At 36.5% G+C, this 27,909-nt stretch overlaps 3 protein-coding genes across 4 annotated transcripts; 2 read left to right on the plus strand and 1 right to left on the minus strand.

Annotated features, from left to right (window-relative positions):
- Window positions 1-5,673: 5,673 nt before the first annotated feature.
- On the plus strand, window positions 5,674-9,938 carry LOC107817832 (uncharacterized). The gene is made up of 6 exons (XM_016643716.2): window positions 5,674-5,820; window positions 5,914-6,008; window positions 6,080-6,180; window positions 8,180-8,249; window positions 9,470-9,522; window positions 9,661-9,938. Exons 1-6 carry the CDS (start codon window positions 5,808-5,810, stop codon window positions 9,761-9,763), a joined length of 435 nt encoding a protein of 144 aa, XP_016499202.1. The 5' UTR covers window positions 5,674-5,807; the 3' UTR covers window positions 9,764-9,938.
- Window positions 9,939-12,374: 2,436 nt separating this feature from the next.
- Window positions 12,375-14,423, plus strand: LOC107817831 (actin-depolymerizing factor). The gene is made up of 3 exons (XM_016643715.2): window positions 12,375-12,535; window positions 13,084-13,349; window positions 13,917-14,423. The coding sequence occupies exons 1-3, from the start codon at window positions 12,515-12,517 to the stop codon at window positions 14,065-14,067; spliced, it is 438 nt and encodes a 145-aa protein (XP_016499201.1). The 5' UTR covers window positions 12,375-12,514; the 3' UTR covers window positions 14,068-14,423.
- On the minus strand, window positions 14,415-17,431 carry LOC107817830 (inorganic phosphate transporter 1-4-like). Of its 2 annotated transcripts, none has more exons than XM_075244079.1 (2): window positions 17,314-17,431; window positions 14,415-16,358 (listed from the first exon to the last, which is right to left on the minus strand). In XM_075244079.1, the coding sequence occupies exon 2, from the start codon at window positions 16,310-16,312 to the stop codon at window positions 14,684-14,686; it is 1,629 nt and encodes a 542-aa protein (XP_075100180.1). In that variant the 5' UTR covers window positions 16,313-16,358; window positions 17,314-17,431; the 3' UTR covers window positions 14,415-14,683. The 2 variants fall into 2 exon arrangements, with proteins under 2 accessions (XP_075100180.1, XP_075100181.1); XM_075244080.1 differs by lacking the exon at window positions 17,314-17,431 and adding an exon at window positions 16,425-16,689.
- Between the last annotated feature and the right edge of the window lie 10,478 nt (window positions 17,432-27,909).

The following is a 27,909-nucleotide window of genomic DNA, read 5'->3' on the forward strand; positions in this document are numbered from 1 at the left end:
TACTGAAAGGATAAGCTTATTATACCCGGTATGGATAATCTTCTACTGGGGGTAATGTTTATCCATAATTGGTATCAAAGTGATAAGCTTCTTCAGGAAGCTTATTTCCAATAGAGTACTTAAATAGATAAACATATTTACGGTGGAGTCCCATATGGATAAGCTTCTTCAGGAAGCTTATTTACAACGGAGTACTAAATGAACATCCATAATATAATATATTTATAACACTCCCCCTTGGATGTTCATTAAAATATAATGTGCCTCATTAAAACCTTACTAGGAAAAATCACGTGGGAAAAAATCCTAGTGAAGGAAAAAGAGTACACATATTTAGTAATACGCATTGTTGGCTGCCTCATTAAAAACCTTATAAGGAAAACCCTGTGGGAAAAACCTTAGTAAGGGAAAAAGAGTACAACGCGCATTTTACTCCCCCTGAAAAAAACCTTATTTCAAATATTTGTGTCTCCGCATTCCAATCTTGTATACCATATTCTCAAAAATTGATGTTGGTAAAGACAATCTGTTGGATTGTCGCTTGAACTAATTTGATGCACATCAATGTCACAATTTTCCTGAAAATCATGTATGTAGAATAATTCTGGTGAAATGTTCTTCGTTCTATCTCCTTTTATAAATCCTCCCTTTTATAGTGCTATGCATGAAACATTGTCTCCGTATAATATTGTGGGTCTTTTATCACATTCCAACCCACATGTTTCTCGAATGAATCACTGATCTCAATCATATGCACTCTCTGCTTGCCGGTTTGAAATCGAGCTTTATGGGTATCGGATAAATAACTTGCATCTGCATTACCAATACGATCTGCACCACTTTTGTTAGCATTAGCAAGATAAATAAGTGCACCATCTACACCGAGATAGAGTATTTCAGGACCAAGGAGCTCCTCATCCTCTTCTAGAGGTTGGAACGGATCCTTATTCACTTCAAGTGATTGAATATTCATTGGTGTACTTAATGGGTACACTTTGTCCATGTAAAAGTATTTTTAAGACCCTCTTGGAGCTCTTCCGGAGTTCCAATAAGATTTATGTCACCAACATAAACAACAAGTGTAACAAATTTTGATGACATTTTCTTTATAAAAATACATGGACAAATGACATAATTTATGTAACTTTCTTTCAGCAAATATTTACTGAGGCGATTATACCACACGCGCATAGATTGCTTTAAACCGTACAAAGATCTTTATAATTTGATCGAGTACATTTCTCAAGACTTTGAATTATATGCTTCGGGCATTTTCAATCCTTCAAGGATCCTTCATATAGATTTAGCCAAATAAGTCATATAGGTTAAGACTTGTATCTAAATGGTATGACATCTTCAAGTGTCTGGACTGCTAGTCCGATCCTCACAATATTTTACAATATTGTGCACTATATTGTATTAAATATATCGTCGACGATAATTTTGTGTCAGTTCCGAAGCGACATAACTTGTGGAGATCTCATCACTTTCTTTATTTTCAGGTACCTGAACTTTTTCGGGAGTTTCATGAAATGTTATGTCGTGGGCTCTTCTAGAGCTTATTTCCTCCTCATTATGATCATTTTGATCATTAGCTCCTACTATTTTTCAAGGATTGTTACCTTTGGAACCGATTGGTCTACATGCTTCATGCGTACAGTAAACACTATCCTTCAGGGACTTAATTTTAATAGGAGCATTTGCAGTTGAAATATGATATTTAATTTTGGATCAGCAAATGCTTCTGGCATTCGACTTGAATTATCTTCCAAGTGAGGATCATGATAATTCGATTCATATAGCATATTTTTCAACTGTTTATTCCATCCCCCAAATGTTAGATAAACTAACATATATCCCCAATCATCTTTGGGAAACATATCTTTGTGTATTATGGTAGAGAAATTAATCATATACCACGCAACAAAAGATAGTAAAAATATTTGGTTTCTGATCCTAAACCAATTGTGAAGGCAGGACTTATCATATATTGTTGATCTGATGCATACAAGTGCTGCTATATGTAATTTAAAAAATCTTAGACCAACACATGAAGCTTTGTTCTCATAAGCAATGGTTTAGCCATTAATAGGAGGTATTCAATGCTAAACCAGCTTGGATATAAACCAGCATTATCAAGATGAACTGTCTTGATTTCATAATCTGAAAATTATGCTCTTAATCGAGAAAAGCAATTCCAAATGCTAAACTGCAGGTTGACAATAATTACACATGTAACCATCTCATATATGCACCTATAAGTGATTTACATGATAGGTGAACGGGCCCATATTCACCTTTTATATATTTCAGAATCAGGGGTCTTAGTCCCAACTTTAACTGGTATAATCAATTCATTATGAGAACAAGCAACACATGAGAATTCCTGAAGAATCTTCTAGTTCTTTAGTATATGCTTATCTGAATTCTCAAATAGCTCATTTAAAAATGGCAAATGAAAACTTCAAGTTTATCATGTCATGTGCTATCTCTTAGTAAACTTCTGGTTTACTATGGCATAAACTTTTGCTTTAGTAAACTTCTGGTTTACTGTGATACATGATATAGTACAAATTAAAGAATAAGGCGGGTAACTTCTCACATACATATTATTTTACCCCCTATGATTGTGAAAACATGAAGATTATCAATCTTCCAATCATTTGTAGTCTCAATATGATAGCCATTTGTATTAGTAAACTTCAGGTTTACTACAACATATATTTTGACCATAATCATATAATATGAATGACATATTTGTATATAAGCTCTTCGAGAGCCTTTATTTATTATCCACAATCTAATATTTATCTGGCACTACTGATGTCATGTATTCTTTAGGCAAATATTTAGCTCTTCAGGAGTTGTTGATACATTTTGTACTATCAAATATTGCTCAGACACTGCTGGTGTCATGAGAGAAAATCACAATCAAATTAACAATGTAAAACAATTGTTTAAGCACACGAAAGCTCCTCTTCATAATATTTTTCCACTTCAGGAGGCAATTTCAATTGTGTTACTTCTTCGGGAGCAAATTTAAAATACGAAATATTGAGTATATATTCTCTCAATTATATTAACTCTTCTGGAGGTGAATTGTAATGTATTCACATCAAGAGCGCGTTCATATTTACCCGACTTATTAGTATTGTCACATTCACTTCAGGGAATGGATTAATATTATCAAAAGTTCTCATCCTTCAGGAAATCGAACATAATTATCTGAATGCGCATTAATCACATCAAATTGTGATGCCTCAACCTCTTTTAAAATATTTACTACTTCAGGAGCAAATCGAGGCGTGCATTTAATATAGATAATATTTATGTAGCTTATCTTCAATTGTAACCATAGAAAGCCTAAATTATCACTTCTGGTGATCATAGGCATATACCACTTCTGGTAGTTAACAAAATATAGTTACAATGAGATATACGAAATATAACCACTTCTTGTGGTTGTATATTTCTTGCAAACTCTGCTAGAGTTTAAGTTGATCTAATAATGTTATCCATATTCTTCAAAATGACATAAACAAGATATATTATAGTAAACATCATTATCAAATCATAATTTTTCTTTATGTACAACAATTACATAACTATACTATCTATTACTAAATTAAAATATTTACATTTCTACAGATTCACCACCGATTACATGACTTGTTTCTCCTTCTGGGAGTGCAAGGTAATCAGTTACATCCAAATGCATGAAGTCTAAATTATCTTTAGAAATAAAATTTGCTTCAGCATTTTTCTCTGTCTTCTTTAGGGAGGCTTGATAAAGCTCAACCATGTGCTTTGGTGTACGACAGGTATGTGACCAGTGCCCTTTTTCTCCACATCTATAGCATGCATTTTCTGCATTTGGTGCGTGCACCGCTTCATGCTTTTGTTCCTTCCTTTTCCACTGCTGGTGGTGAGGAGTGTTCTTTGGTGCATTATTATTACCATGATTAGAGTTTCTTTACCGACCACGACCATGACCACGACTGGGGCCACGATCTTTTCCACGTTTAGCCTGGTGGAAGTTCGTCTCATTCACTTCAGGGAATGGACAAGAACCAGTAGGTCAGCTTTCATGATTTTTCATTAATAGTCCATTATGTTGCTCGACTATAAGAAGATATCAGATAAGTTCAGAATACTTTTTAAATCCCATCTCTCGATATTGCTGCTGCAGGAGCATATTCGAGGCATGAAAAGTGGTGAAAGTTTTCTCCAACATATCATGATCAGTAATATTATCACCACATAACTTCAATTGGGAAATAATTCTGAACATAGCAGAATTATACTCACTGATAGATTTAAAATCTTGTAGTCTTAGATGAGTCCAATCATATCGTGCTTGTGAAAGAACGACCATCTTCAGGTGGTCATATATATCTTTCAAATTATTCCACAGTATGACTGGATCTTTAACAGTAAGATATTCCATTTTCAGGCCCTTATCAAGGTGATGACGTAGGAATATCATTGCTTTGGCACGGTCTTGGTTTGATGCCTGATTTTTGTCTTTGATGGTGTCTGCCAGACCCATCGCATCAAGATGAATTTCAGCATCAAGCACCCAAGACATGTAGCTTTTGCCCGATATATCCAGGGCTACAATTCAATTTTAGAAAGATTTGACATTATTTAGGAAAAGAAAGTTCTTACCTCAGATACTTTCAAAATATTTGCTCGAGATGACAGAGTCTCGTGCTGATAATGTATTATAAAATAAAGACATAAAGTAAAGAAAAGTATAGAGAGAAACTGATATATTATTCGAATTCAAACTGATGTACATAATGAACTGAAATCTCTTCTATTTATAGAAGAAAGGAAGCTGCTGTGTAAGCTGCTACTATACCAGATATGGATAATCTTCTACTGGGAGCAATGTTTATCCATAACGGAGTACTGAAAGGATAAGCTTATTATACCCGATATGGATAATCTTCTACCAGGGGTAATGTTTATCCATAACTGGGTACTGAAAGGATAAGCTTATTATACCCGGTATGGATAATCTTCTACCGGGGGTAATGTTTATTCATAACTGGGTACTGAAAGGATAAACTTATTATACCGGTATGGATAATCTTTTACCGGAGATAATATTTATCCATAACTAGGTACTGGAAGGATAAGCTTATTATATCCGGTATGGATAATCTTTTACCGGGGTAATGTTTATCCATAATCGGGTATCGAAGTGATAAGCTTCTTCAGAAAGCTTATTTCCAATAGAGTACTTAAATAGATAAACATATTTACGGTGGAGTCCCATATGGATAAACTTCTTCAGAAAGCTTATTTACAACGGAGTACTAAATGAACATCCATAATATAATATATTTATAACTTCTGCCTTTCTCATTTGTTATTACTTATTATTTACTAACGCTTTGAATCAATAGATAGTGGTCCTCGAAGATATAAATTCAATTGTTTAATAGCAAAATCGGTTTTTGGGTCAAACAACAAGTAATTATTTCATTTAACATTTAGATATAATTATGAATTTTTAACTTTCAATAATTTTATCAGGACACTTAATTTTACTAATTTTACTATATATATAATTTTAAAAAACAACAACTAACCATCAGAAATATTTTATCTCAACAACTAAACATCAAAAATATTTTATAGGAAAAGAGTTAAAACCCACCCGGACGACCGAAACGTCAACGTCGAAGAAAAGAGACTTCTTTTTGTCCAAGATCGGAGGAGTGTTCAGAAGGTGCCAGCGCTGCTACCAGAAACCTATATATAAACAGTTTCTTGATCTCCCTCAAAATTTCATTTCAATGGAAGCCGAAGGTAAACCCTCGGCTCTACCCTTTTATCTTCTTTCTCTTAATTTTGTTTTTACAGTATCTTCAAAAGATATGTTTGTCCCATAATCCATTTTAGGGCAACGAACATCCTCCAATCCATCGGCAGTGCTCGCTGCTCTTTTATCCAAAAGAGCCAAACTTCATGAAGATCTCCGAAACCTCGAAAAACAGGTCAAAGAAATTTCTGGGGTTTTCTTGATTTATGTGTAGATTCAATAATGATTCCCTGAATGACTTTGCAGGTTTACGACATGGAAACTATTTACCTACAGGATCCTAGCCAATGTGGAAATGTACTCAAAGGTTTTGAAGGGTTTTTATCTTCGTCCAAAAGCACCAGCTTGTAAGTTTTTTATTTATTTAATTCTTTCAGGTATAAATTGTCCTGAAATGGAGGTATTAGGAGGGTTTCACCTAAGGACAGGTGTGACTAAAGAATTTATTCTAATATTACGAATTGGTATGAATAGAGAGAATCGATATAGTATATTAGAGGAATGTATACAGATAATTTATATAGCCTGCCCAACTAGTTTGGATTTAAAACCTAGTTGATTCATATAGTGTTTTTTTAGATATATCATCGATGACTTAGTTTAAGGCATTTGGATATAGGTGTTGCAGTACTCTAGCACTTCTTGTGTGAATTGTTTTACTTGAGCGTGGTATGCTTGCTTGCTTGGAAGGAAGGATTTGTAAGAGTAAGGGAGCGAATGGAGACTAAGAATTAGCATTTACGATACAATCCTGTGTCCTCTCGCCTTTCCTTTCCTTTAATTTCCATCCTAAGAAAAGTTTTATTGTCAAGAGAATAGTGTGTTTCCATAAATTTGCTGTTTTATATAAAATAAGTTAATAGTGCCCTTTATATTAATGATACTATGAACAACAAATTTCGCGTTTACAAATGGTTAGCTTACTTACACAACTGATTGATGATGGAGTAGAAGAAGAAACAAAGTCAGAGTAATGGGATAAAGTTTTGATAGCCTGTGGTCTGTGATGGATACGAACAAAGAAGGTTGGTGCCATCCAATTTACTTTTGGCATTTTGAATTGTCTTAGTAAATTGTGATTGTATATATTCATGCAAAGGCAGAAAAGCTCATCAATGATGTAAATAAGCTAGTTACATTTTGTTCTGTCACATTGTGAGACTTGTTGTCGAAAGGCTCAGTTCTGCTGTCCCCCCTCTATCTTTTCTCTTTTCTTTCCTAGGGAAGACGTAATGGAGAATGTTGATCTTGTATTCAGTGTGTGAAAAGGTTTAGAAGAAACGAATAGTATTAGTTGTAATCCGTTGAAAGTTGAGAGATAAATTATAGAAGATGATAGTAATGAAAGAACTTCTTAGACACTTATAAATCCAATGTCATTGACATTTTATTTCGGCTAATTGTGCTGAAAAGATCCTTGTGACGATAGCCTAATGGTTGAAACACAAGAATAAAAACCTGGAGGTCCAGGTTTGAACTCCAGCTACAGCACTTCGTGTGAACCCATATGCTCCTTTTAATTGGCAGTAGTACCTTGGTAAACTGTGCTTGTGGATTGGATAGTCTGTCCGGTGGAATAGTGGAAATGTATGCAAGCTAGCCCAGACACCACCGATAACGTCAATCAAATAAGTATGTTTATTTCAGAGGAAGCTATGTTTTATTGAATATATCCTTGAATCCATCTGAAGCCTGAACTACCAACCTTTCCTCTTTCTTTGAGAGAAGTGTAAAACCTATCTAATTCATCTTAGGTCGTTAGATTATAAGTTCATAACCCTAGCCCGTTCCCATTTTGGGCTAAGCAGATCTACTAATTCCTTGACTCTAGTTAGTAAATAGGCCCTAGAAGGTAAAAAAGGCGATCTCGAGGTACTTCCCGTATAATCGTACAGAGGATTTGTACCATACTAAGATATTTTTTTCCATCCTATTTTCGTTCTTTTACTTTGACTCGTACAACTATTATGAAAAGAGTTGGAAAAGTGAGCTGTTTAGTGGTTGTTGGAGGAACATGTAGGATATACTTTTACTTTAGCATTTTTGGAATATAAAATAGTAAAAGTAGTAAACATCTATTTTGATGTTGGAATTGTTATTGAAACTGGTATTCCCAGGAAATAGAAGGCATCATCATTAGCTTATTGCACTGTAATACTATAGTAATATGATGATGATGTTACAAATAGACTAAATCACAGGGATTTTTCGGTTATAAAAACAAGTCGACTGAATCTCCCTTTGTGTCTTTAGATTTCCAATTTTCTGGATATAGTTTTAGGTTCACCTAATACCGATATGCTTTTTTTATGGAAATGACCCTTTTTCTGTTTAATTGTTTTGCAGCTTGAAACGATCCAGGAAGTTTCAACCTGAAGATCGACTCTTTTCTTTATCGTCTGTCACTTCACCCGCAGTATGTATTTTTCTGTATTTCTCAGCGACAGGAACACTGGAATGCTGTTGATGGATTTATATCTTTTCATTAGGATCTTATACATTATGAATCATATCATCAGAGATTCTATGCATGATATCCAAATTTAGTTTGTCTCTAAGTTTATGTCTGTATTGTTGCAAGAACATATTCTCTTTCCCCTGTTTTACAAAATAATTGTTGCTCTTTGTTTCTCGTAAAGATTTAAACTTGATATAGTACGTTAGCTATTGACTGTCCTGTCTCTATCTTTTAAAAGTCTAGAGATTGTGAGGCTAATTAGGGCTCCCCATATGAACGTCGAGAAGATTTATTGAACCTAAGTAAAGCTAGGAATTCTTGATAAACTTTCTACATTAGTTTGTAATAATATCAAGTTTTTTTTTTTTCTTTTTCCAGCACTTCGTCTTTGACCACCTTGGTTTATAGTCCTTTTGTTAAGTTAGAGATCTTAGTGCATCTGTTGAACTTCAATGTGACATTCTCCTTTTAGAACCCTGAAAAAGGATAGGGATGAAAAGAGAGCATAACATGAATAATAAAAAGGAAGGATGAAACAGAGAGGTATCAATTTTCAAATGAACCACCAGTGAAGTAGATTAAGGGGAACAAGTCCTCTATCACCCATTTGAGTGGGTAGCGACAGTTTAAGGGAAAAAGGCAGTTTGAACTTGTCTTTGGTTGAAAAGGAACGGGTTAAATATAAGGAGAGCGGAAAAGAAAGAGATAGGACTTAGGAGTATACCAAGCAACAAACTACACACTCCCATCCATGTAGGAATCCCTACCTTTTTGAGTGTTCTCAGAGCTTTGCCATTAAATTTGGAGGACTAAAAAATAGGTTAATTTTGCTTGGAAGCAGCTCAGATAGCATTCTGAAGATGTTTTGATACTAGTGGTTGGTTTTTCATTTTTACTGTTTCCTGTCTTCCATCCTTTAATTAAAATTCCTGGAACATCTCTTTGTAACTTAAATTGCAATTGCTGGAACCTCTCCTTGTAACCTCTCCTTGTAACCTCCTTGTTTGTCCCTGTCCGAAAGAAACCAAAAAGTAGACAAGATATGTCCCCGTCTACTTCAAAGTGGGGAACAATGGTCGTGGAATGACACCGAAATGCATATTTCATCTAACATGAAGCTGTAATGCTGATTCCATATTTCAAAGAACATGAAAGTTGCATTTTTTGCACATTTTCAGGCTGAGGAACAAGCTCTTGGTCGGGATGTTGGAGGGATATCTGCCAGTGGACTGTAAGTAGTGAATTTTATCCTATAACCACTGTTGTTGGATGAGTGAAATAGATAGTTTTCACTGCTTGTTCTCTTATACTCGAAAGTGTATTTTTCAAGTTCTGGATACGATAGTCTTGTTTTTGGCTATTTCTGCAGAGGTAGACCACGGAAGGGAAGGGGAGGTCCAAGAGATGCAAAGAGAATGAGGCATTCAAGTGAACCAGACTATGATTATGAAGATGATCCAGATCTGATGTAATTTGGACTCTGATTAAAACAGAATTAGGTTGATCAATTTGGAACAATGATATTGGTAGATTTGATATGTACAAATATATTTGGCTGCCTTGAATTGTAATTCTTTAGTATTGATGAGTCCCATTTGGGACATCTGATAAAAAAAGATTGTATCCTAGTGAACATTTTGCTTTTTCTTTTCTTTGTTGCTGAAAGATGAGCCAACTTTCTAATTCTTTTTATTGTTTTAGTTTTTAGCCTGCCAAACTTGAAATTTTCAGTGAAGTTGTCAATGAAATGGTAGGTACTATTATGATTAAGAGAAAATTACCTTCATTGTCAGTTGACCCAACACATCAATAAAATTAGGCCCATATTTTAGGTCCTTGCCCGATTTAACCCAAATTGTACATATATTGTAAAATAGTTTTCATTGGTTAGCCCAAAGCACTTAAAAGGTTTTTTCTTTCTTTTTTTCTTCATTTCCAATTCTCTCCCAACCACGTCTCTTTTCTTTCTTTCTAACCCAAACAGATCCCATCATCCTCTCTTACCCTAGCCTCCATTATTCCTCCTCCCCTTACCCTCTACACAATTCTGGCTCAGGATCCTCGTTTGTCGTCCAAGCCCGCCAAATTCGATGGTGGCAAGGAGAAGAAGAATTGAAGATTTTGAAAGAAAAATGAAAACCCACGTAGATCTGAAATCTTTAGCTCTCAAACTTGATTTACGATGAGAAATAACCACTAATTTTGGAAGAATTTGAAGTTTGAAATTTGGATCAGGATTGTTAGGAGTTTGAAGTCTCGGATAAAAATGGATGTATCTTGTGTGGGTATTAAATTCGGAATCGTTCGCATAAAGTTGTAATACATGCTGCAACAACTCAAAGTTGGAATAAAAAATCATAACCATGTAGCAGTTTGTATCGACATTGTATAATAATGTATACGAATGTATAAATACCTCTTATACAGTATTACACATGTTTATACAAGTTGTCATATTGTTTACGGTTAATGTAGTGTTGGGCACAATGTATTTTCTACTGAAAATATTGTATAACTAGTGTTCATATACAGTTATATGGTATTGTATACTTATGTATAAATGTGTATATTTATGTATAATGCTATATAATTATATATTTTTTAGTTTATAAGAATCTAGATACAGTGTCATTACATAAGAGGCCTCCATGGAAGTTTGCTACTTTCTTCTCTTCTTTTTCTTTATGTGAAATATGAAAAAGTTTTTATATTGCTAGAGGGATTCTACAATTTTTTAATCAAATTTTGATTTTTCTTTTATCTTGTTGGATTGCTTAGCAATTGCACATAAAATTTCACTTTTAATTTAAATTTTGATTAACAATTTTAATATGTGAAAACCCAAATGATTAACCTTTTAAAAGAGTAATAGAAGATTGGAATATTTCATTAAAAAATCATGTTTTGCTATAAGAAAAAGAGAAAATAGGAGAAAATATTTATTTAATACATAATTTGTTGGTATTTAAGTTGGGGAAGAAAGAGAAACAAAGACATAGACAAAAATTTTGAGGGGGAATGCGGGGGATGTGGGGGGAGGGAAGGAAAAGTTGTAATCCTGAGAGAGTGAAAAAAAATCTTGTCATACCATGTGAATGATATCATATTGCTAGAAAAAGAACTGATTATTAATATTTATTGGGCCATCCGATGAAGATATTGTTTTAGGCTAAGCGGTTGAAATGTATTTTGTTCAGTTGTACTTTTATGAAACTATCCCTATAATTAACTGTCAAAATCTTAGCTTAAAGTCGTATAAACGAGATTATTTAGAAGATGAATTTGACACTTTGGAAAGAAGATTGATTTAAATTGTGTTCATTTAGCTACAGTTGTTGTAGCTTGTTAATTTAAATTAATGTCCTTTTATTATTCAACAATAATAGTAATAACACTAAATGTCTCCGAGGCCTTATTTGTTCGAGTGCGGGTGAATTTAGGAGGGAATGAATCTTCATCGCCATTTACAATGTTGAAATTAAGAAAATATCTTTTTTAGATTTTTTATGTGTAAAAGATAAATTTTTTACGTGTAAAAAGAAATTTTCCATATAAAAAGAAAGAGATAAAATTATAAAACTAAAAACAAGTTTGTAAAGACCTACAAAACTATTTGACCCCATAAATTTAGTTGTATCAAACAGAGCGTACGAGAGTTGTAGCATATAGTAGTAATAATAGAGTAGGTATGTTGTCCTCTGTTATTACGTAAGCGCGAGATTCTAATCTACAAACATATCATCTCCGAAGAGATATTCCATCTAACGTTCTCTTTAGAAAAAAGATACGAAGAAAATCAATTCCAAGTGTTATGCCGCTTATTTCTTTTGGTATCAGATGATTTATCTCCTTACTGAAAAATTAAAATAAAAAAGCAGCCAAAAGTGTAGAGGAAAGGCAATTTGAATATGGTAGGGGTGGTGATGAAGATAAATGAATGCATGGTCAAATGGCGTTTGGCATCGCAAAAAGTAAGGGAAGCGTTCAAGCAACGCACCGTCCTTGAGTTGAGAAGGTGGCTTTTTTGGATAGAGACAATGGACCGACTCTATAAAAGAAAAGTACAAGTGTGGGAAAAGAATACGTTACTTTCTTCATTTTGGCAGTATCTTCTTTTTTCCCTCTTATCTTAATAATAACAACACCACCTTCAAACCATATTCCCCATTTTCTCTGAAGGGTAGTGCATTTTTTTTGCTCTCCAGTTTCTTTAGACGTTAATCATGTCTTTCAGATTCAGAGGGGTACGTTTCTATCTCTAAGTTTATTCATGTATTTGATGAATTTGTATGTTCACAAGGCTTATAGAGATTTTTGTACTTTCACGTGATCAACAATTACTTCGATTAGCTAAATATTTTTAGGTCCTTGATAATTTTGAATTAAGCACCATAGTAGTATTTCTGTTATAGAAAACAAGTTAGTGATCAGTCACACCCTGATCCTTATGAGCTTCTGTTGAGCACAACTTTTGAAGTTATAAGGTTACAGCACCCAACTAGGATGTAACACTATTCTTAATTTATTCATTATATTGAACAAGAAATATGTAAATATTACTCGATACCTCTCCTAGTGAAAATAATAAGTACAGAACAAATAGTCAAGGTGCCTGCAATTTAGCCTAATACCACCATTATTCTTTAAAAAAAATAAAAAATTTGAATAGTTAAATTTAGTTTTCTAGTGAAGAACTAAAATCCATTTGCTTCTTCGGTATGTGAAATCTTTAAATCTCTAATTATTACTTGTCAAAAACTGAATTTAAGCTGGATTTTCCCTTGATATTCAGCCGAATGCCTCTTCTGGCATGGGTGTAGCTGATCACGGAAAAAATGCATTCTTGGAGCTGAAGAGGAAGAAGGTTCATCGATATGTGATATTCAAGATTGATGAAAAGAAAAAGGAGGTTATTGTTGAGAAAACTGGCAGCCCTGCTGAAAACTTTGATGATTTTACTGCTTCTTTGCCTGAAAATGATTGCCGATATGCAGTGTATGACTTTGATTTTGTGACTTCAGAGAATTGCCAAAAGAGCAAGATTTTCTTTGTTCATTGGTTAGTCCCCCCACCTCCTTCTGCCTATTCTCATCTGTGTATGATTGCAGCTACTGTTTGATCTTTTGCCGATATACATTTCTTGAACTCATGTCTTGGACGGCCTGGGCGCCATTCATTGTTATGCGGCTTGTTAAGTTTTCTTCGTCATCAAAAGAACATTTCTTTCAATGCCAAAAAGTTTGGCTCAGTTTCACCACTTCCAAATGCCAAAAGAAAATCAGTTTGGTTGTATTTATGAGAGATTATGATCATGTCTTATTCTCATTTTATGAACATCGATTATGCTCAGGACTCACTAGCAAAGCAGTTATAAAATATTTTGGGTGCTCTATTTATGAGAGCAAAGGAAACAAAGATAAGCCAAAGGTTTGGGAGCATAGTTTTGAGAAATTATGAATATGCTTCCACTGTTCTGCCTCTGTCTCTATATTTGTTCGTTTGATTTCTATGTACTCAGCTAGCACAATGGAATTGATGTGCAAGTCCAGCATCTCAGTGAACTATAAGTAACAGCTTAACTTTTGTCCCTCTCACATTCTCACTGCATTGATTTTGTTTTCTTAGGTCTCCTGCAACATCTCGTATTCGTGCAAAGATGCTTTATGCCACTTCCAAAGACGCATTTAGAAGAGAGCTTGATGGTTTTCATTATGAGATTCAGGCTACTGATCCCACAGAAGTTGATCTTGAAGTGCTGAAAGACCGCGCTCACTGAGCCCTCTTGCATCAAAAGCTATCTTCCCCAGAATAAGGGAAGAGCATTAGCAGGGCCATACCATCATAATGATTAATGCTTATAGCTTATCGTTGGCCCCGTTTCTTACACAGGAAAAATTCTTCTTAAATAATATGGCATCTGGGAAAGCTGATTTCCAGTTACGCATTTTAGCTTGTTAATGTATATGGTGTTGCTATTGTTTTGCTTTTTCTCAGATGTTTGAACACTTAGGAAGTGCATAATAATATCAATGGTTCTCAAACTAGTATAGTATGCATGGGCTGCAAGGGGCTGAATCCTCTCTAATCCTTATTCTCCACTTCTCTTCAAATTAAGGATTATGGTTTGAGTCTTACATTTGAATCATCTAATGCTCAAACTCTGGAGTCATGTCAAGTTAGATACATTGTACGATACATAGAACTCCATAACTGCTGACAATTACGTACACAGATACATGAAACTAAGTACCTCTACACTTAGAGGTAATAGTTTGAACTTAAGAAACTATAGTACTACTCGAAAGAACATAGACCTTATCCATACTTGTAGGAACCTTTGCAGAACATAAAAAGGAAAAAAAGAAAAAAACAATGAAAAGAGTTAACTACTTTTACACAGGAACTGTCCTGTTATTAGATGGATGATTCTCCACTTGTGCTCCTTCCTCAGTTGAGTCCTCATTTTCCCTTGACATCTCTTCCAGTGACTTCCCCTTTGATTCTGGAACCAAGAAAGTGAAAAGTGTTCCCAGAAAGTTGATTACGCCAAGGACAATAAGGGAATTTCTCACCCCAATCCCAGCAGGATATCCTGCATCAGCCTTAGTCTTGTCTTGTGGCTGGGCCAAATACAGGAACCCGAATGCACCCACCATTGCTCCTAACTTCCCAGATGCAGCTGATATTCCATGGCAAGTCGAGCGCAATCTAGCTGGGAAAATCTCAGCTGGCACGACGAATGTGGTGGCATTGGGTCCAAAGTTGGCAAAGAAGAAGGTCAGTGAATAGAGGACGACGAATCCAATATGGTTGCCAGGGTGAGTCCAGTGGTTGTACGGAATGGCCAGAGCAAACATGAACACCGTCATCATTGCGAAACCAAGCAATTGAATGGTAAACCTGCCAATCCTGTCAATCAAGAACACTGTGAACCAGTAGCCAGGCACGGTACTGCAGAGGGCGATAAGAGTTTGCGCCCTCGCAATTTTGTAAACCTCTTCAACTGCATTCATTGTCTTGGCAGCAGGAATCCATCCAATGGCGCTGAAGATATCCTTCTGGAACAGATTTTGGCTGTAGTATGCAATGTCAAGTAGAAACCATGTGCTGGTTGTGCCAAGCAAGTGAAGTCCATGTCTCCTAACGAATTGTTTTGTGAACAAACCAAATTCATTGCTGGACTTTACAGAAGTGGTAGCAGTAACTGTAGGCTCCTTTTGCTCTGCCCCAATGTCAACATGCATAACCTTTTCCATATCTGCAGTTGCCTGCTGAACATTCTTGGCAACGAGAGCAGTGTAACGCGCAGTTTCAGGCATCTTCATCCTCCAGTAGTAAGTGAGAAGAGCAGGAACTGCCCCAACCATCAATATAATCCTCCACACATAATCAGCTTGAGGGACAGTTGAGCCAAGTGCATCCACCTCATAAGCCGGTGCCTTGAAACTTGCCTGGAATGCAGCAGAAATAATGATGGCAAAGATTCCTCCTGCTAAGATTCCAAATCCTTGCATAGCGAAAACAGCAGCAATAAAGGCACCCCGAGTCTTCTTGTTGGCGTATTCAGACATAATAGTAGCAGAAAGCGGGTAATCACCACCAATTCCAAAACCAAGCCAGAAGCGAAAGAAGCAAAGGGTGGCCAAGACAGTCTTAGGCTCCCTACCAAAAGAAAGACCTGAAGCAACTGAGCATAAGCACATGAGCATAAGGGTCATGCCATAGACTTTTTTCCTGCCCATTTTGTCACCGAGCCAGCCAAAGAAGAGTTGCCCCGCAAGGGTACCACAGAAAGCGACGCCATTGACAGCAGCTGAGACGTTAGGAGGTAGACTCCCAGGCTTTGGAGAGCCATCGACATGGTAGTAAATGCGGCCGAGCAACTTAGTGACCAGAGAAATGCAAAACAGATCATAGGCATCAGTGAAAAATCCCATGCCAGCAATTATGATTGCTGTGAAGTGATACCATTGTGTTTTGGCCGTATCAAGCGCATTCAGAACCTTCATATCGCCAGCCATTTCTACTTCTTGTCTTTCTGGATTCTCCTCTTCGACAATGATCTATCTGCATATCAGAACAACAATATTCAGCATATTTTAATTTCGACCCTGATGAAATTTTTAGACTTACCTCTGCCCAAAGAGCAGCAGCATTCACAACATTCAAAACAGCGAACTACTATTGTAACCCAAACAACAAAAAACAAAAATGGCTAGTTTACTCTATTTAAGTGGGCAATCAAAACAAACCAGAAAACAATAAAGGAAAAAACAAAATCATGCATACTGACAAGAAATTCAATAGGATCTGGCACAAAATTGGTAAACAAGCAATAATTCCATTTTAGTGGGGTCGAACTGTATCTTTGAATTCAAGTAAAATAGGAAACATGTGTATAAGTCCTAATTATAGAAGATCTCTTATTCTCCTTGAAAAGCCCCACCTTTATGGATATTTAGAAGCTGCACGCCCCCCCCCCCCACGCACCCACCCGCCCTACATATTTACCCTTTAGGCTTGGTAAGTTGAACACCGTTTCTCGAAAAAATATATTATATATACAAGTCAAATATACCTTTTATACATATATATAAAATTCCAGGATTAGCCAATGCCCAGGCCCCTTACCACTCCACGTCCAAGAAAATCCGACACTAATATGGCAATTGACATGATTGCCGAACAAATAAAACAACAATTCGTCTATCCTAGATGACATTTTTAATAAGCAGCAACGCAAGTAAAATATAATCTTGATATCTCAAGAATCACGGAACGTTAATCAACTTGGAAACGTTGAAATATGTCGCCATTCTTCTTTATCTTGCATGCGAGAAAAACAAAGAAGAATCTTGATGTACCCACACACTCAAAAGACTCTAATGCATATATAGAGACATGCATGTATATGCTACTACTATATATCTAATTATATCACACCGTGGACTCATCATACATATATACATGTATTCACAGATGGAAAAAGGAAAAGAAAAAGAAGATAGAAACATATACAGACCTGCTATTGCTGCAAATAGATGCGAGAAAGAGAAAAGGCCAGAAGAAGGAGAGAAGAGAAAAAGGATTTAGGATGGGTGGAAGAGAAGGCTAAGGCTGATGAGTATATATACAATGAGGATTCTGCAACCACCTGGGGATCTCCTCGGTATATTCCCTCCCCACTTTTAGGAGGCTTCTTGGTTTCCTCCTAAATATAGGATCCGTTAGATAATACCACACGTTCTCCAATAGGAAAAGGTAAAAATAAGAAAATAAAGAAATTTCCAAATCCAAATATTAAGAAGATTCGGCTTTTACTAATTCCTATTTTGACATCACGTTGTTTTAAAATACAAGGTAGTAATCATAATTAATTTATAAGTAGTAGTTTCTGATCACATGCGTTGTAGGTACATTTTATGCGTAGTACGTAGCACTTTGTATGTTGCATATACATCTCGTGTCATTTAGTATTTAAAAATCACATTGTAGATAATAAATTTGCGTCGAGAAAATAAAATCAAGACCGAAAAATATTGTGACAATCGTAGTATTTGATTACAAATAAAATAAGTGTACAATCTCTATGAATCCTCTGATTCTTCTTTCCAATAGTAAATAAATTCAAGGGTCTTCGAGCTTGATCTTGAATTTAATTTGTTCTTCGTTCTTGAGCTTGAACTTGATTGCTTGAAGCTTGAAACTTGTGGAGAAATTTGCAATGTTTGATTCACGGGCTCTTTCTTGCTTCTTGTTATAACTTCTGGTATCTTTTCTGGGTTATGATACCCCTATTTATAGTTGTGGAAGGGAGGAGTTGTGATAAAAACAAACTCTTTCCGACCAATCAAATTGAAGTGTGACATGACTGCATTTGATTGGCCAAAACATCTCACTTGCACATGTGGCGCGGTTTCACTGGCCTTTTGATTTCGCTTGACATGCCTTGTCATTTTGACACGTGACACGATCTTATTGGCTCTTTTTATTTGACTTGGCGTGCCACGTCATTTGATACGTAGCACTAAACTGGATCTCTAGGAAGATGTCATCTTGGGCTTAATGAAGTGGACTCATCACTTTAGCCCAATGGACTTGGACTAATTTATTAGGTCCATTTATATCGGACTTATATATTTGGACAAATATATCTTGAATTTAAAATGTAGTCCAAATTATTTTATTGAATTTAAATTTTAATAAATGCTTACACACATATAGATATAGATATAATTATGAAAAATCACGTATCAACTCCCACTACCCAGACCCACTCTCACCCCACCCACTCACATAAAAATTAAATTTTTTTTCCGATCAAGTGACAATGTATCATGGAGAAAGAAAGACCATTGGTGGAAGTAGTGTGAGGGTGGCAGGAGGAGAGAGGGAAGGGTGGAGGGCGGTAGTGACAGTGGTATAGTGGTGGAGGAAGTGAAGGGTGGAGGATAGTGGTGGCAGTGCTCTCAGAGAGAGGCGAGGAGGAAGGGGAAGGATGAAAGTGGTGGAGGGAAGAGAGAAGAAGCGGGAGGAGAAGAGAAAAAAATTGCAATCCCTTCGTTTCAATTTAAATGACACACTTTTTTTATTAGTCTTTTCTCAAAAGAATGACATAATTTTATATTTAGAAAGTATTTAACTATAAACTTTTTATTTTACCCACTTTACTTTAATGAGAAGCTTTTATAGCTACATAAATATCGTGGCCCCACAAAACTTTTGGCTCTTAAGTTTTTAGCACAGTTCAAAAGTCTTTTTTTTTTAACCGGTCAAACTAATTAGTTTAAATTGAAACATAGGGAGTAATTTTTTTGGCAATAGAAATAATGACTATTTTATACAGGAACTGTCCTGTTATTGAATGGATGATTCTTCAATTGTGCTCCTGCTTCAGTTGAGTCCTCATTTTTCCTTGAGATCTCTTCTAGTGACTTCCCCTTGGATTCTAGAACCAAGAAAGTGAAAAATGTTCTTAGAAGGTTAATTACGCCAAGGATAATAAGGAAATTTCTCACCCCAATTCCAGCAACATATCTGTTTAACCAAAAATCTGAACCTTTGGTCAAAGCTAAAAAGAAATTCGGGTTACTGATAATCAAGAGACAAAAATAAAATACTTTTAAGAATGATGGTAAAACAGCAGATAGTTTTGTATTTCAATGAATTCTCAATAGTATTCAGTGTCCTTACAAATGATGATACTTCTTCCTTTTATAGATAATTCTAGGTAAAGGAATGAAGCATCAGCTTTAATGATATAATTATGAGTAATAAATGACATTAAATAAGCCGTTATACAATCATTCCTATTAAATACCAATTTTCTAACGTATCAAGTATTTAATAATGAATTTGGATCCTTTCTGTCATCAGATCTTTGTCTTTAATGTCTTCTAATCCGTTGGCCGTAAATAATTTAAATTGGTACGAGACTCGTATCTATACTTCGTCTCGTGCCTATTTAAATTCTTTTTCCCGTGGCTGTCTCCATCCGTGCCTCTTAGTCAATTGTTGCGCTTTGACCATTTAACTAAACCACGTGTCATGCCACATCATCTTTAATATAAACTCAGTTTTTTCCCAATACAGATAGTCCCCCCACTTTCCATTTATTTATCAATTAAATAATTGGGAAGTGGATCTTCATAAAAAAGGAATTTTTGCCACAATTAATGCTTATGACAGTATTAACGCCTCAGTAGTCTTTTCCATTTAATGTTCTGCCCATGTGTCATTTTCTGATTGATTCCGCTATTTACACCCTTTTTCGAGACTTCTTCATTCTCACTATTCACGAAGTGATAGCTGCCTTTATTATAGGCTTTCCATCATTACACTTCTAAGGTTGACGGTTCCCATTATATACATAACTTTTTCTTCCTTTGTCTTCTTCACAAATCTTCAGCAAACACTTTCTTCTTTATTTTTACTTTCTTTCGACTTATCCTTCCTAGCAATGTCTTCTTCAAACCCTAACCGTAAAAAAGTTCCAATTCTAGACCAATTCCCCAACGCCCCTGTTAGACACAGAAGAGGCGGAGGAGGTAGGCTTCGAACAGGGTTAGAATCTACTCGAGGCGGCTCCTCTGGTTCTTCTTCAAGGAGTTCTATCCCAAAGGCCCCTCTTCTAAAAGTAGAGAAATTCTCGATTCTTCTCAAGAACCCTCAGTTGATGAGATAGTTCCCAGCGATTTGTCTTTTGAAAGTGACAAAACGTCTCTTCAAAAACAAATTGCAAATTTAGAAAAAGCCGATACTTACCCTACAATAGTAACCGAGCTTACAATCCCCGCCATAAGAAAAGATTGTAACTGGAATGATAGTCTTCGAATGTCAATTCCTTCCCCAAATCAAAGAATTTCCTCCTTTAGAAGTGGGTATTCTTTTGTTTATACTTACCCCTTCACTTTAGGTTTTAATCCTCCGATTGACCCAGTTATTCTTGATTTTTGCCGTTTCATTACAATTTGTTTGGCCCAAATCGGTCCACTAGTGTGGAGAACAGTGGCTTGTTTGAGATATTTATCCTCCAAAGCCAATGTCAATTTCACCTTCTCTCACTACATTCATCTGTACCACCCTAACTTAATACGCCATGGGTTTTTTACCTTAATTGCAAGAAGCAAAAAAGTTCTGGTAAATCCTGAAGATGACAAAGATCGTGGATGGTATATCCGTTACGTTGTTGTTCGTACGATGGACTTGATTGGCGAAACAAATATTCCCTTCCTTGAGAAGTGGAATTTTGAACGTAGGTTTCCTTTTATTTACCGTACCTACTTTTGAGAATTTCAAAAGAAATTTTGTTTTTAACCTCGTCTCTTCTTGGTTTTTTGTAGCAACCATGGGAGATGTGGAACCTATTCCCAACTTCTGTGGTTGGGTAGACTCACTTTTGAAGATTGCTTCTAGGGAGCAAAGAACTTGGAAATCAATTTCTTTCTTACATGGCTGGAAGGTCAAAACACATGGTATGCCCCTTTTTATATGTTTTTTTTACATGTTAAGTATTTTTTCCTCAACTTTGATCATGTACATCCATCCTTTAATCAGGATTTGGCGTTAGAGGAATGACAGCTGAAGTAGCTATGGCCATTCGCATGTCTGCGAATGCTGCTCTTGATTTGGATAAGGCTCGAGCCTTGCTGCCAAAAAGGAAAGCTATAAATGAAAGTTCTGAAGAAGAAGAGGAGGGTACCTCCCTAATTACCAGGCCAAGGGTCAGGAGGCGAATAATCATTGATGATGAAATTGAAGACACTCCCGCTCGGACCTCCACCACCGAGCCTGTTTTGATTCATTCTGACGAAGACACCGAACCAAGAGATAATAATGAGTCAATTCAGAATCTTTTTGATAGTGGTTTCGGGAGTGGCGAGCTCGGCCCTGTTTTTGATGAAGCTCCTATTTCCTCATTCGTTCCTATTTCCTCCATTCCTCTGCCAACCGTAAGTATTTCTTTACCAGTTTTGACGACTTCCGTTCTTTTGCCGGTTTCTACCGCTCCTATGTCCGTTCCCTTTGCAGTTTCTACTGCACCTGCTTCTGCTCCTGCGTTGGTTTTTACATCTTCTCCTTCCATTCCTGTTTCTACATCTTCTCCTTCCATTCCTTCCATTGCTCCTCTTTCCTCTGTTCATCGTACAGAGACGGGTTCTAGCAGTGGAAGTATGACTATGAGAAGTGTTACTCTGGAAGTTCCTGCCAATCATAGCCTCTTGAGAAAGACTGGTAGAGCCGATGTTTGGCTCGAGCCCCTAATTGGAGATATTGAGAAGAAGAAGATGGAGAGCCATAGTTGCTTGACTCTGATGAATGACATAGTTCATTCTACTTTGAAGGTATTTTTCCTCTTCTTACCAACAAGTTTTTTTTATTTATCTTCAATCCCTCATTTCTATGAGTTGTCTCTGTAGGCTAACCTCATTGGTACGGAATTAATGGGAAGAATTTCCCTTCTGGAAAGAAAAGCCCGTGAGTCTGAAAAGACTGTCCACGAGGCCGAAGAAATAGCCAGGGGAGCCCAGCTTGAAGCAGCCAATTGGAAAGAACAGTTTGAGAATGCTCAAGGGACCATAGAGGAGTTGCAAGAAAATAAAAACCTCCTGGAGCAGCAAAACCGCGGTTTGACTTCTGAACTGGCAACTGCCAAAGCTTTTTCAAGCCAATTTAAAAGAGACAAAGAGCTTTTGGAATGCTCTTTGTCAGAACAATTATCCAAGGCTAGTGAAGAAGTTAGGGAGCTTAAGACACTTTTGGCTAAGAAAGAAGAGTATGCAGGAGAGTTAGTGCAAAGCTTGACTCAAGCTCAGGATGACTTACAGACCTCCTCTGACGAGATTCATGCCTTGAAGAGTTCTCATGCCTCTCTTGAAGCTTCCCTTGATTCCCATTTAGCTGAGCACCAAATCTTAAAAAACGATCTTGCTATGTGGGAAAAGGAATATGGACTTCTGGAGGAGAACTTCAACATAGAGGTGAGTTGGGCTTTCCTGAAATCCCGCCATGATGCTTTGACGGAAGCTACTCAGGAAGGTTTTGACTTGCAGTCTGAACTGGCCAAAGTCGTAGATACCATCGAGAAAAGTCAACAATCTACTGATACTCCTTCTCCTGTACTTGAAGCTCCTGGAACGGAAGAACTTTTAAATGAAGAAGTGGCTACTGCAACAATTGGGGTTGCAATTGCTGCTCCCGAGGGTGAAACTTCTGATGTTCCAAACTCTTCAGTGACTAGCTGAAAATGAAATTGCTGTAAGGGATATTTTGATGAAGTCCCCAGTTATTATAATGGGGCATTTGTATAAAACAAATATTTTATTGACTAAGTTTGTACTTAGTTTTTTTTTATATTAAGAAGTTTTATCGGTACTTCTGTATATTCTATTCTTGCCTATTTATTTAGGACTTATGGAATAGCTTAGCATTTTTATCCTTTTAAAATGCTTTATGATTCTTCTCATGAATTATCAACATGAGGCTTATAAAAGATGGCCCTTTTATTTTATCGACACTTAATGAAGAAGACGTCTCAACTTCATAATGGTGTTATAATACGATGAAAGGAATAGGAATACACACATTTTGTATGAAACAACTTTTGCAAGTTTTTATTCATAAACTTTAACAAGTGTTTGACTATTACATGTATTACAATACATCTACAACTTTCTCGTAACTGTTTTTCTTGTAACAGATTTGTACATAACATAGAATAAACAAGGTTTTTCTTCATAACCTGTTTCAGTACATAGTCATGACCCTATCTTTATATATTAAGAAGGGTTTGAGGGATGACTTTGCTTATGAGTTTTGAGAGATGACTCTGTTATTCTCATAACCGCTGAAGACTTCGTAACTTTTACTTCAACATTTGACTCTGTTGTTCAATATTCGTATCTGCATTTCTACACGTATCTGTGTAAAGTATTGTAGTCCCCCAAGTGTTTGAGCGGTGAAGTATGAAGCCTCGAGCACTTGTTTATTTCTTTTACTTTGGCCCTTTTTCCTGAAACAGAAAGATATACGGGACTCGAAGGTGCGATTATAAATGAAGACTGTCTAACTCGTGTGTATTTCTATCAGATTAATTGTAACCCTGGGCTAGGAATTTAAGAATACTCCATTTTGCCTTGCAGGTTGTGACTCATCATTTGGCACGAGTTAGGGTATTTTGCCTAGCATCTAAAATCGTTAGTAAAATATTAATAATCCAAGAGAGAAATTTTAACATGATGATACCTGACCGTAGGTACTTTCTCAAAAGTAATATCTTTTTAAGTGGACGACATTCCAATGTGAGGGTAAAACTTTACCGTCCATTGTCTCCAACTGGTATGCTCCTTTTCCCGCAATGCCACGGACTTTGTACGGTCCTTCCCATGTTGGACTTAGCTTTCCTGAGTTAGCAGCCTTTGCAGATTGGAACACCTTTTTAAGCACGAAGTCCCCAATTTTGAAAAATCTGAGGCGTGTTTTCCTATTGTAATATCGTTCTATTACTTGCTTTTGTGTTGCCATCCTTATCAATGCAGCTTCTCTTCTCCCTTCAAGTAAATCTAGGCTAACCCGCATCTCTTCATCATTAGATTCCTCCGTTGCCTGATCGTACCGTGTGCTTGGCTCACCTATTTCAACTGGAATTAAGGCTTCCGCACCATAAACCATTGAAAATGGTGTTTCTCTAGTGCCTGTTTTGGTCGTTGTACGATAAGCCCATAATACTCCAGGTAACACCTCAGGCCAATTACCTTTTGAATCCTGTAACCTCTTCTTCAAGTTGTTGATAATGACTTTATTAGTAGATTCTGCTTGTCCATTACCTACTGGATGGTATGGCGTAGACGTTATTCTTTTGATCTGCCAACTTTGAAGAAATTCTGTGATTTGAGCTCCAATGAATTGTGGTCCATTGTCACACACGATCTCCTTTGGTGCTCCAAAGTGGCATATTATATTTCGCCATATGAAGTCTTTAACTTCTTTCTCTCGTACCTGTTTAAATGCCCCTGCTTCTACCCATTTAGTGAAATAATCTGTAAGTACAAGTAGAAACTTTACCTGACCTTTTGTTTGTGGAAGTGGACCTACGATATCCATTCCCCATTTCATAAAGGGCTACGGGGCTATAACAGGATGCAGTAACTTAGCTGGTCTATGCATATTATTGCCGTACCTTTGACATTTATCACATTTGGACACGAAACTGGTTGCCTCTTCTTCCATCTTAGGCCAATAATATCCTGTGCGAATTAATGTTCTTACTAGTGACCGTCCCCCTGCGTGATTCCCACAATGTCCTTCGTGTACTTCTCTCATCACGTATTCTGTTTGAGAGGGTCCGAGACACCTTGCTAGTGGTCCACCGAACATCTTTCGATAAAGATTTCCTTGATATAAACAATATCGTGCAGCTTTTTTGCGAAGCGCGTAGGCCTTTTCTTTTGTCATTAGGCACGGTACCGTGCTGTAAAAAGGCAACAATTTCGTTTCTCCAATCCCATGTTAGATGATTAAAATTTACCTCGTTTTTATCAGATTCGAGAACAGAATGAAATAGATGTATGACTGAAGCATTTGTATTGTTTGCTACGTCTGCTGCAGATGCGAGATTTGCTAAAGCATCTGCCTCTACATTCTCGTCTCTTGGGATCTGCACTACTTTCCAAGTTTGGAATTGCTTTATTAACTCTCATACCTTTGCGAGGTATTCTTGCATTCGTGTCTCTCTGGCCGTATAAGTCCCCAGCATTTGATTAACCATGAGTTGAGAATCACTCTTGATTATAATCTCTGTTATGCCGAGTTCTCGTGCCAATTCTAAACCTGCAATTACAGCCTCATACTCTGTTTCATTGTTAGTTATAGAATGACATTTTATAGCCTGTCTAATAGTCTCACCCGCAGGTGGTACGAGGACTATTCCTAGGCCTGCCCCTTTTACATTAGATGAACCGTCAGTGAATAAAACCCAAGTCCCCGGGTTCGCACCATTAAAAACTAGTAATTCTTTTTCTGCTTCTAAATGCATCCCTTGACTAAAATCGGCCACGAAATCAGCTAGTACTTGAGATTTTATAGCCGTCCTAGGTTGATAAACAACTTCATATTCACTTAGTTCTATAGCCCATTTTGCTAATCTTCCTGAAAGTTCGTGTTTATGCAAAATATTTCGAAGCGGAAAAGCAGTAACTACATTAATGGGATGACATTGAAAATAAGGTCTTAATTATCTAGATGCCATGATCAAAGCTAATGCTAATTTTTCTAGCTGTGGTTATCGTGTCTCAGCTTCCAATAAGGACTTACTTACATAATAAATAGGAGATTGCTTACCTTGGTCCTCGCGAACTAAAACAACACTCACTGCGACTTCAGATACGGCCAGATAAATGAGAAGTTTTTCCCCCACCTTTGGTTTTGCCAACAACGGTGGTTTTGACAAATAAGCTTTCAAATTTCTAAGGGCTTGTTGACTATCTTCATTCCATTCAAAATGATCTTGCTTTTTAAGTGCAGAGAAAAACTTAAAACACCTTTCTGAGGATTTGGAAATAAATCTCCCCAAAGCTGCAATTCTTCCCGTTAATCTCTGTACTTCCTTTTTATTAGTAAGGATATCAGGGATTTCTTCTATTGCTTTGATCTGAGAAGGATTCACTTCAATACCACGATTAGAAACAAGAAAACCCAAAAACTTACCTGATGTAACTCCAAATGCACATTTTTCTGGGTTGAGTTTCATATTAAATTTTCCCAAAATTTCAAACGTAACAGATAGATGAGAAATATGATCATGAGATTGCTGGGTTTTGACGAGCATATCGTCTATATATACCTCCATTGTTTTCTCTAAATGTTCTTGGAACATTTTGGTGACCAACCTTTGATAGGTTGCCCCAACATTTTTGAGACCAAAGGGCATTACTTTATAACAGTAAGTCCCCCTGTCTGTGATGAAAGAAGTTTTTTCTTCATCACCAGGATCCATTTTAATTTGATTATATCCCGAGTATGCATCTAAAAAACTTAAAAGTTCATGACCTGCGGTTGCATCAATTAGTTGGTCTATATGCGGTAAGGGAAAGGAATCTTTTGGACATGCTTTCTTTAAATCGGTATAATCCACACAAACACGCCACTTACCATTTTTCTTGGGTACGACCTCCGTGTTAGCTAACCAAGTAGGATACTTTACCTCACGGATTGATCCGATTTTTAATAATTTTTGGACTTCATCTTGAATCACCTGGTTTTTGAAAGCACCTTGCTTTCGTTTCTTTTGCTTTATTGGTGGGAAAGAAGGGTCTTCATTGAGTTTTTGAGTCATCACATTCGGTGGTATCCCTGTCATATCAGCGTGGGACCAAGCAAAGCAGTCTAAGTTAGCTTTTAAAAATTCGATTATCATACCTCGCATGTTTAAGCTTAAATTGGCCCCGACATAAACCTTCCGTTCAGGCCATTTATCAAATAACATCACTGCCTCAAGCTCTTCAATTGTCGTTTTGATGCTTTCATTTTCTTCAGGTTCCTGAATTGTGTCAGGCCTTGAGTCCAAATCTGTCTTTTCTTGTTCAATTGAAGTTTGATCTTTTTTTACCTTCAACTGTTTCCTGTAATTGCTATTTTCTTTATTTACAGCGCTCGTACTTGTTACAGCGATGACACTTCTAGCCATCTGCTGATCCCCACGAATTTGGCAAATTCCCCATGGTGATGGGAATTTAATAACCTGATGTAGAGTTGATGGGACAACATCCATATCGTGTATCCATGGTCTCTCCATGATCATATTATAGGCCATTTCCATATCAACTACCTGAAATTTAGTTTCCTTCACAACACCCATAGCAAAAGTTGTTAGAATTACCTCACCTTTTGTTACTACACTTGAATTATCGAAGCCTGACAAGGTGTGCGCCTTGGGTATCATTTTGTCTTCAACTTGCATTTCCTATAGTATCCTTAGTAATATAATATTTACATAACTCCCTGGATCAATCAAAACTCGTTTTACATTAGTATCATGTATAAGTAAAGATATTACCAGTGCGTCATTATGTGGAGTTGTCACTCCTTCGGTATCTGCGTCATCGAACGAAATACTTTCATT

This window comes from Nicotiana tabacum, chromosome 22 (genome assembly GCF_000715075.1).
Source record: "Nicotiana tabacum cultivar K326 chromosome 22, ASM71507v2, whole genome shotgun sequence".
Taxonomy (NCBI): domain Eukaryota; kingdom Viridiplantae; phylum Streptophyta; class Magnoliopsida; order Solanales; family Solanaceae; genus Nicotiana; species Nicotiana tabacum.

Excerpts from the sequence above, each read along its gene's own strand:
- LOC107817830 (XM_075244079.1), bottom strand. The coding sequence starts at position 16,312 with ATGGCTGGCGATATGAAGGTTCTGAATGCGCTTGATACGGCCAAAACA.
- LOC107817832 (XM_016643716.2), top strand. Across the intron at positions 6,181-8,179 it reads TCGTCCAAAAGCACCAGCTT|CTTGAAACGATCCAGGAAGT; the intron begins GTAAGTTTTTTA and ends ATTGTTTTGCAG. Across the intron at positions 8,250-9,469 it reads CGTCTGTCACTTCACCCGCA|GCTGAGGAACAAGCTCTTGG; the intron begins GTATGTATTTTT and ends GCACATTTTCAG.
- LOC107817831 (XM_016643715.2), top strand. The coding sequence starts at position 12,515 with ATGTCTTTCAGATTCAGAGGG. Across the intron at positions 12,536-13,083 it reads TGTCTTTCAGATTCAGAGGG|CCGAATGCCTCTTCTGGCAT; the intron begins GTACGTTTCTAT and ends CTTGATATTCAG. Across the intron at positions 13,350-13,916 it reads AAGATTTTCTTTGTTCATTG|GTCTCCTGCAACATCTCGTA; the intron begins GTTAGTCCCCCC and ends TTGTTTTCTTAG.